Raw genomic sequence first — 10,664 nt, forward strand, 5'->3', positions numbered from 1 at the left:
TGGATGACAAATAAATCTCGCAGTGGACCTTAAGAAGGTTTCAATGGTAGTTGTTCAATCTATGCTACTTTCTACGGTGTGGTTCACTTGAGCTTTTGCTGTGTCTCATTCTTGGCTCAAGCTCTAGAATGATCTATGAAAATTGATGGACGGTGTAGATCTAACACATAATTAATCATGATGGGTCTAATAAATTTACACATTAAAAGTTGAGCTGTGTAGTGCGTCTATTTGTGAGAGGGAGAGAAAATCCGCGTGTTGCGTGACCTGGTATCATTGGCGATGACGTGGACCAATGAGAAGTGACGGCACTGAATTTTCCACTGCCGCTCTTCCGCACTCAATTCAGAAGTCCCGTACCCACGGGAAACGGATTGGCTACTCCCCCTGACACCAGCCCCGTGGCTAGTGGTTGGTGCTCTGTGGGCCCCACCATAATGTATTTATTTCATCCATTCCGTTCATCCATTTTTACAGATCATTTGATGGCTTGATTTCAAATATGAGATAGATATAGATCTCAAGTCGACCACACCACATGAAAACAATAGTGATTAGATATCCACATTAAAATCCTCCTAAGGCCCACTGTAATGTTTATTTGACATCCAATATACTGATTAGGTCATACACACCCACACGCTCACCCTCTCTCTCTCTCTCTCTAGTCCCCCGCCCACGCCCTCTCTTTCATTCATCTCCCATCAACCTCTCTCTCAGTGTCTCTCTCATCTCTCGTTCATCTATCTTTCATTCACCTCTGTCTCTCTGTCTCTCTCTCTCTCTCTCTCTCTCTCTCTCTCTCTCATTCATCTCTCTTTGTCACACATATCTCTCTAAAACCTCTATAAAACCTAAAGCCCAAAATCTCTCTAACATGTGATGGCTGGGATGGCTGCAAATCATGTAGGCTTTGGAGATGAAGAAAGTCTCCCCGTTGGGAGTATAATCCACCCTTTCTCCTCCACCTCAAGGCATGGCTTTTCTTACTATCATTCCTTTTATCTAAGTTGGTATTCTTTGTAATATTGATGAAAACTTAGGATGGGTTTTTTTTTTTTTTCCTTTCTCAGGTCTGAAGAATGGCGGTCGGAGGATAACATGAAGAAGACCAGTGAAATCCCAGTTGGTCATTTACTCTCTGAGAGGTTGGGCTTTCCCGAGTTTTACTCCTTAGAGGTGGGTCCTAGTGGAGAAAATTGCCACGATATTTGCATGGAACTACAGAAATGCCACTCTCTTGACTCCCGTTACGTTCATGCATGGCTACATATATAGATTTTCATTTCAGTTAATTGCAACGTAGGTTTGCCGCTTGAATCATTCTCCATCGAAACAAACGGGGTTCTTTGTTCCATCACTCGATGATACCGGTGGGCTCCGATCTCTGTAGTTTGTAATCTCAGCTGTTCATCTGTTGGGACCATCATGCAATGGATCTAGTCAATATTGCCCCATCAGTTGATTCTAGCCATATCTTACGCGTGGCCATAAACATAAAAGGCATTTACGCCTAAACTCGAAGGTAAATTCTTGGATGGTCGGGATCTTCTGGTTGGGTAGATGTTTTCAGTATCTCCCATACGAGCTATTTCCCACCATATGAATGGTTTTGATCAGCCAAAAGTGGTCCCACTTATACAGTTTGTTGGGCCAAGCAGATTCCTCTTTCCAACCATGTATCGATATATCACCCTAAAAAAGATAAGGTAATGCTTGGTATTGATGCCAAGATCTGGACATCCTTGCTTAGACCGCTGTGTACCTACAAAAGCAAAGAACAATGGAGACCTTAGCTTCTGTAGTCAGTATAGGCAATCTGGATCTAGCAGAACTAGGACTTTTGTGCATACCTGTTACCGTAAGTGTGGTTCTTATTTTATATCCCAGGTGGTGATTTCACCTCTTTTTCAAAAAAAAAAAAAAAAATAATAAATAAATAAAATTGTGGTTCTTATTTATAATCGTTTGGTACTAGTTACGTATTTGGTAGTGCCTCTACTTAGTAAATGCGTATCATAGAGAGTATCTCTTCCAGTGCGTATCTTCGCGAGATTCTTGGCGAAGATTTCTGGCCTGCAAGTTGTTGGCATTTCAGGAGATCGAGATAGATGACCGAGGCCGACCCCTAAGTCAGATTGGCCGAGGTCCTACATACCGAGCTCTATTGTTGATTGTGGTTGGGGCCTATCTTGGGCCGATACTTATAGCCGTTTGTTGGTCGTGACGATAGTGAGATGTCAGCTAGAGCCGAGGTCACTACTTGTGGTTGGTGCTCAAGCTGTTCGTCATAGGTTGTGCTCGGCAGTTAGGGCCGAGCTCTTATCCGAACTCCATGTCCGAGCCACTTGATTTGTGTTCTCTCTCATTCCAGTTGTTTAGTCAGTCCTTTTTAACCCATAACACTTGAAATTCTCAGGTGTGGCGAGCATCAATGGCCGAGCTGTTTGGCACAGCAATCCTCGTCTTCGCACTCGCCACCACCGCAATCTCCTCCTTGGAGACCGACACAAAGACTCCCAACCTCATGATGGCGGCCTTCGCATTCCTCTCGATAACAATACTCCTCATTGCTACCGTCCCGGTCTCCGGCGGACACATCAACCCAATTGTGACGTTCTTTGCGACACTGATAGGCCTCATCTCTCCAGCCCGCGCTACCATCTACATTCTTGCCCAATGCATCGGAGGCATGCTCGCTGCATTTGCACTTAAGGCCATTGTTAGCGATGCCATTGAGGATAAATACTCGCTCGGTGGATGTACCCTCACCACCATTACAGCAGGGCCCGATGGGCCCATCACCCTCGGTATCGAGACAGGCCCCGGCCTCTGGCTTGAAATCATATGCACGTTCGTGTTCCTCTACGCATCAATATGGATCGCTTTCGATAGACGGCAGGCAAAGGCCCATGGGCTGGTCAAGGTGTGTGTGATCATCGGTGCAGTGGTGGGGCTGTTGGTGCTTGTTTCCACGACGGTTACAGCGAAGAAGGGTTACTCCGGCATCGGGTTAAACCCAGCTCGATGTGTTGGGCCCGCAATTGTTAGAGGGGGCCACCTTTGGGTTGGGCACTGGGTGTTTTGGGTCGGGCCTACGATCGGTTGCTTGGCATTCTATCTGTACGTCAAGATCATTCCACGTCAGCATTTCCAAGCAGAGGAGTATAAGTACGACGTGTTTACTACGGCGAAGCTTCTGTTTCACAAGTAGCGGTGGGAACGATAGGTTGTGGTTTGACCTGTGAATGTATATTTATATGTTTGACTTGTGAATGTATATATAGAATAACACGTGCCAACCTGACACGCGTGTGGGATATCCAACTGGTAAATAAAGTGGGTCCTGCCTTGAAGGAACTGCTACAACAATCACGTTTTCAACTCATCCGCCGGGGTACCCCTGTACAAGAACAATAGACGGTTAGAAAACTTGCCAACAGTTCAGATTCAACGTTCTTGTGTGGTATATGTGATGAATGCAATGACCTGCTTCTTGCCTGAGGTCATCTCTACGGTGGGGTTCAGCACGACTCAGATTTCCCCGAACATGTGCCAGTTTGGCACGCATGCACCGGTAATGTGAGCGAGGCTTGCAAGCTAAAGGGAACGTAATATATGAAGCTAATCGAATGAACTGGATCTCACGTATCTGTTTGTATTTTTAGATTGTAATAGAATACAATAATATTAGGATAAACTATAATTTGAATTTAACCTTTTGAGATCGTCATAGATATTGTGCTAACTATTCGGAGGTTGGTGTGGTTGAGATAAGTATGTGTTGTTAACAATGATTAGATGCTGGGATAAAGTCACATAAGATAAAATGCCATTAGTTAAAATGGAATTTATCTTATTTGTTTTTCTTAACACAAAATTCAGAGGAAGTAAACACAAAATGAGAAAATGGAGAAACAGAGAAGATTTTTAAAAATATAAGGAACACCAAGAATATTACATAAATGAAGTGTTGATCTTGAAAAATTAGGGAAATTGACCTTACTGGCCTTGATGTATGGTCAAATTCCCTAAAGAGATTCAATCATTCAAATATTTTGAAGGTGGCCTGGTGACAATTGCTTCCGAAAATTACTTAGACTAAAATGCCCTTTGTTCTCGGTTCAATAGTTGTATGGTTTTTCAGTGAATAAGAAGTTACGTCGTAATTAATGACGTGTACGAAATCCTTTTTTGGGCATGGGCAAGGCCCAACTCATGGGGCTCACACTGATGTATGTTTATAATCCATTCCGCACATCCTTCTTGCCATGTTATTTTAGGGCTAGGGCCCAAATATTAGCTTGACCCAGTGCTTGTGTGGGCCATAAAATAGAAAATAATGGTGATTGTTAAAACTTTCTAAGCTCACTGTGATGTTTGTTAGAAGTCGACACTGGCCAAGACAAGACATTTTGAGCCCACGACAAGCTGGTTAACAAGGTGGATGGATTGGATCACCCCATTGTGGGCCTTAAGTTATGGTACTAATAGTTGGTATAAAAGGAAGTGAATACGTTGAAAACCATGATCTATGCAACATGATAACTATGACCCATATAACATGGCAACTACGACCTATGCAAACCACGACCCAAATGGGCCCACATTGATGTATGTGTATAATCAATGCTGCCTATCCTTTTTACCATGTCATTTTAGGGGTAGGGCCTAAATATCAGTCTGATCCAAGCTTGTGTGGGCTACAAAATAGAAAATAATGGTGATTGTTGAAACTTTTCAGGCTCATTGTGATGTTTGTTAGAAGTGGACACTACCCAATTCAGGACTTTTTGGGCCCACGGTGAGCTGGCCGACAAGGTGGATGGATTGGATCACCCCATTGTGGGCCTTAGACTATGGTACCAATGGTTAGGTAGTAAAGGAAGTGAACACGTGTAAACCAAGATCCATATAACATGACAACCACGATACATAAAACATGACAACTACTACTCATGCAAACCACGATACATATAACATGACAACCACGACCCATATAACATGGTAACTACGACCCATGCAAACCACGACCCATACACACACAACAGTATGCCTTAGAAAGTTCCAACGGTGGGACTTTGTTTCCCTCGGTGCGGTTCACTCGGGACTCGGATCTATCTCATTTTTGGCTCATAACCTGAAATAATATGGAGAAGGTGATGGACGGCGTGGATTAAACATATACATCAAGGTGAGTTCCACATCATATGGCAACCTCGACCCTTATGAATTGCACATGTCACATTACAACCATGACCCATATAACATGATAACCATGACCAATATAATATAATAACCACGACCCATATAACAGGATAACTGCAACCCATATAACATGACAACTGGAATTCATACAACTGCGACCCATATAACAGGACAACTACGACCCATATAACATGACAACTGCGATCTATACAAGTGCGACCCATATAACAGGACAACTGCGACCCAAATAAAAGGACAACTGCGACCCATATAACTGTGACTCATATAACAGGATAACTGCGACCTATAAAACGGGACAACTGCGATCCATACAACTACGAACCATATAACAGGACAACTGCGACTCATACAACTGAGACCCATATAATAGGACAACTACGACCCATATAATATGACAACTGCGATCCATACAACTACGGCTCATTTGGGTCATGGTTTGCATGAGTTGTGGTTGTCATGTTGTATGGATCGTGGTTTTCAATGTATTCAATTCCTTTTCTACCAAACCATTGGTACCATAGCTTAAGGCCCATAATGGGGTGATTCGATCCATCCACCTTGTCAGCCAGCTCGACGTGAGTCCAAAAAGTCCTAACTTGGGCAATGTCCACTTCTAACAAACATCACAATGAGCCTAAAAACTTTCAACGGTCACCATTATTTTCTATCTTGTGGGCCACAAAAGCACCGAATCGAGCTGATATTTGGGCCCTAGCCCTAAAATGGCATGATAAAAAGGATGGGCGGAATGGATTATACATATTGTAACACTCCATACCTTTGGTACATGGGTGTTACCTCTTAAACCCACGTTTATGGAAACAGAGACCGATTAACTAGGCGACTTAAACTTAACACGTTCAAGATGAGACTTCTAAGCAACATTAAGGCCACCCATCATGGTGTCTAGGAGCTGAATGGGACCTTACATCAGTCAAGAGGGTAAGCCTAACTAAACACTTCATGTTAAAAATACCATAGATCGCCTATACTGGCACAGTACACTTACTATCAACCCATGAGGATTAATTAGTGGCCAATCAGGTACTTGAAACCCCTAAAATCCCTGTTCAACCATCAAAACAAAATCTTGAACCCATCTGACCATTGAATCGTGATGTATGGTCCAGATAAAGCCCTGAAAGGTGTGATATGGCCCACCTGGGCCTCACCATCAACCAAACTGGGTCAGGACCTCCAAGTGGGGTCCTCAAGCCAGTTGGACGGAGTGGATCCGTCCGAAACATCACGGTGCACCCCATATGCGGTGCATGTGCACCATAGTCCACCATGCATGATGTGCACTGGACAATGCCCGTCGGTCAAAGGACAATTGACCGAGTCTTTCGCAAAACAAAGGAGAACTCCTCCCGCTACTTTCAAATTCAAAATCTGATGGACTTCAGGCCCCAAAGTGAGTCACCCTGGGCACTTTCCGGAAGATCCAAACCGTCCATTTAGCTCGTGGGGTCCGCCCCACCAAAATGGTATAGGAATTTGGATCCATTCATAGGAACGAAGGAGTTGGGTCTGAACCGTCCGTTTTTTGCATGTATGGCTAGGATCCAAGATGAGGGACCATCAAGTAGCTTAATATGCAAGCCAACATCCCTTTATCCATGGGATTACAGCCACCCACGAGCAAGCTAAAGGAGGGTCTTCTCATAGCCAGAAATAACCAAGTAAACCATAACAGAAGAAAAATGAGACTTCCCATTTTTGAATAGGGGAGGCTGTCATGAATATGACCGTTCCCTGGGGCCACGTGGCATGATCCCAGCTCATCCTAGAGGGTGGTACGAAATGAGAAGCTGAGTTATCTCATCTCATGAGAAAAAGATGAAAAATCGGATCTCTCATGAGATGAACCGGGACTTATGTTGGTGGCCCAAAAAGTGGACCCCACACTTATCATAGACTCCATCTGGTTTTCTCAAACAGACCAGATCACGCCGAAGTACCCTGGACAGTGATCTGCCATTAGCGATCGGGTCATCTTCCCCATTAACCCATCCGAGCCTGATCACGAGACGGGCCCCACCAGACCCAAAGGATGTACTTTCGGGAAGGCCAAGGTATTAGCAATCCATCCCCAAACATGGATGGGCCCCATGCATAGCTATCCTTCGATCACAACCATTGACAGCATCTCTCCCTGCCTATAAATGGAACACCACTGGCCTCAGCTTTCACACCGGAAAGAGAAGAAAACAAAGAGAAAAGAGAGGGAGAGAGAAAGTGAGAAAGAAAAGAAAGTGAGGGAGAGAATAGAAGCGTGGGCCACCCTACAGACCAGGTCAGGTAACGGACTAACCACCCTTCCCTTTTTCCTTCTTTTAGGTAGATTTCAGCCACGTTTGGAGGCCGAAATCATGCTCCAACTGGACTGCAAATCCGGACCAAAGTCAGGCCTGCCTCCAAATCTGGACAGATTCGGCCTCTCTAAGAGGCCGTAGGTAGAGCTATGTCAGGCCACCACTCTCAGCTAAAACAGTCCTCAAATGGGGCCTTGGTTCGAGATGAAAGGCAGGCCAGGAACTCAGCTGAAAATACCCTTCAGCCGGCCCTGTATCAAGCTAAAAACGAAACTCACCCGGGCCCTGAAACGATGTCGAAACCAAGCATCAGTAGGTCATGAAAACAGCATTCGGCTGTTGCGTAAATACATCCGAAAATCAGCCTGAAAGTGGCTAAGGAACAACGGAATATTCAGCTTAAAAACAGCTGAATATTCAGCTGAAAACAATTGAGGTTTGTAACTTGAAGAGAGCTGAAAATCAGCTTGAAATTAGCTGAGAGGCAGCTGAATATTTAGCTTGATATCAGCTGAGAAACAGCTGAATATCCAGTTTGGAAATAGCTGAGAATTGTAGCCTGAGAATAGCTGAAATTTCAGCTTAAGGGCAGCTGAAAACGGCCTTTAACTGGAACGAAAGTTGGCAGAGTGCAGGCCCTTACATGGGCTCTAAGGTGGGCCGCACCTCACGTTAACTCACAGTGGGCCGCACCTGAGCTCCAGTCTTAGTGGGCCACACCACCTCTAGGGTGTGGGCCGCTCATGAGATCCCAGCTCAGTGGGCCGCACCTCACCATAAAGTGCAGTGGGCCTCACCACATTTACAATGCAGTGGGCCTCACCATGAAATACAGTGGGCTAGCCCCACTTGGGTTGTGATGGACATTATAATTGGGCCAAAATTGGCCCGGTTCAGACTCATCTTGGGATCACCTTTTCTAGCCCGGTCCAAATTTTTGGGACCCAATACTTGGGCCAAAGCAGGCCTAGTTAGGCCACTTGTTGGGGCAAGCAACTGGTAGGCCCGGCCCCTTGATGAAAGCCCAAACAATTCCAAATATGGGCATTTTAAACTCTCACCAACCTTTAAAAATACTTTAAACTTTAGGACTTGTTGCCTAATGCAAACAAATTCTCTAGGGGATTATTCGAGTGACTTGGGGCCACATCTTCTTGTGGGGATTTAGATTAAGGACAATACTACACCAACTCAAGTGTTGATTTTTCTTCCCCTAAACTGGATTAGGAATAGTCTTGTATAGCAGCTGTTAATGATATCCTAAGAGTGGATGATCAGTCGACTTGCTGGCTTGTATACATGCCTTATGACCTCACTTAAGCATTGATTAACTATTGTATAGGTATCATAGAGGTGATTAAATCTTTAAACTACTTGATCATAGGTCATAGGACCGACTCTCTGATTAGTTTACTTTATCAAATGTTTTAGAATCCCATTAACTCATGTGATTTGTTTTATCTAAAAGCATATCTTAGATCCATTAAAACATTTGATTTGTTTTATTAGAACTGACAAGCAATGGGTACATGATCCTTGAATTTTATACACACATGGGCCTTACTTTAAATATTGAATCATGTTTATATATTCACGTCTCATATGAATATATTGGTTGCAAGTCACATAATGATTGAAACCTCTCTATGGAAACTCCTATTTAAAGAGAGTCCAAGCTTAGGGTGTAAAGGAACGGATGTGATGAAAATAGACCCTCAACATGGAGGTTATGGTTGGTGGCGATTGATTTATGGGGCTTACCATCTATGGAGTGATTCTGCTTACCTGACTATGAAGTGGGCCATGCAATATTTAAACTCACCGCTGTTTATTTGTATTGAACCATACATACCGTCTTACTTTAGCCGTTGCATTTAATGATTTCTATGCTTCCTTCCTAGTAAGCATATGGTGGTAGTTCCCTTATATTGAGAATTGATTGGCCACATGTTGAAGGGATTCTATATACACCGAAAGACGGTAGACTCATGAGCCGGGGATGGTGGTATGGGACCTATGCCCGAGCTATCGGCCTACGCTGATGACAAGCCCTCGTAGTGACCTTGAGCTTATCTAAACTGGCTGATTGTAATTGGATTAATAAAGAGTTTGCTAATCATGCATACATGGCACAGACCAGCGTCTATCGTTATCATATGTGATGTACGGATTTTGTCTGAATGGTTGGGCATTCCCAGGTCGATGATTACATGGGTGACAAGCCCAATCTCCACATGGATGAGCATCCCCGGGGCGATGATTGCATTCACGGATCCATGCATATAAAAAAGACTGTATTTACTATATTTTGGGTTGAAAGGATGTTTTATGCTATTTCTTGTCTAGGGCGGCAGTGTGTAATCTTGAGGGGAGATCACACTGAGCTAGTCACTCATTCATCAACGTTCAATCGTACAGAGGATACAGGGACGGATGGACTCGAGACGGATCCGGAGGTGACCGCAGTCGAGGAAGAGCCTTATGATGACGAGTCGTACCAGGAAGCGGCTGCTTACTTTGGGCTAAACCAGTATATTAGCCCTTTATGTTTATTTCAGTATACTTTGGATCTTAAAGTTTTATATATGGGCCCCAGCTGAGTGGCCCATGATGTTATTCTCATTTTAGTATCTTTTATGCTACTCTTGGCTTCTATTAATTGCACTCTGATCTTGTTGAGTACTATTTTATTATCCATTAACATCTGGGTTTTTAGGAAACGAGTCGTGTACTCGGGTCCCGAAAACCGGGGCGTTACACACATACATCAATGTGATCACATTTGGGTCGTGGTTTGCATGGGTCGTAGTTGCCATGTTATATGGGTCGTGGTTGTCATGTTATGTGAATCGTGGTTTTCAGTGTTCACTTCCTTTACTACCTAGCCATTCGTACCATATCCTAAGGCCCACAATGGGGTGATCCAATCCATCCACCTTGTCGACTAGCTTGACATGGGTTAAAAAAGTCCTAACTTTGGCAGTGTCCACTTCTAACAAACATCACAGTGAGCCTATAAAGTTTCAACAGTCACCATTATTTTCTATTACGTGGGCCACATGAGCACTAGATCAGGCTGATATTTGGGGCCTAGCCCTAAAATGACATAGCAAAAATGAT

General features: G+C 44.0%; 1 protein-coding gene across 1 annotated transcript; it reads left to right on the plus strand.

Moving 5' to 3' along the window:
* The first annotated feature begins 811 nt into the window (after positions 1-811).
* LOC131244609 (uncharacterized) lies at positions 812-3,235 on the plus strand. Its single transcript, XM_058244114.1, has 3 exons — positions 812-974; positions 1,074-1,179; positions 2,420-3,235. The coding sequence occupies exons 1-3, from the start codon at positions 883-885 to the stop codon at positions 3,212-3,214; spliced, it is 993 nt and encodes a 330-aa protein (XP_058100097.1). The 5' UTR covers positions 812-882; the 3' UTR covers positions 3,215-3,235.
* Positions 3,236-10,664: the final 7,429 nt, after the last annotated feature.

Source organism: Magnolia sinica, chromosome 4 (assembly GCF_029962835.1).
Source record: "Magnolia sinica isolate HGM2019 chromosome 4, MsV1, whole genome shotgun sequence".
In the NCBI taxonomy this organism is placed as follows: domain Eukaryota; kingdom Viridiplantae; phylum Streptophyta; class Magnoliopsida; order Magnoliales; family Magnoliaceae; genus Magnolia; species Magnolia sinica.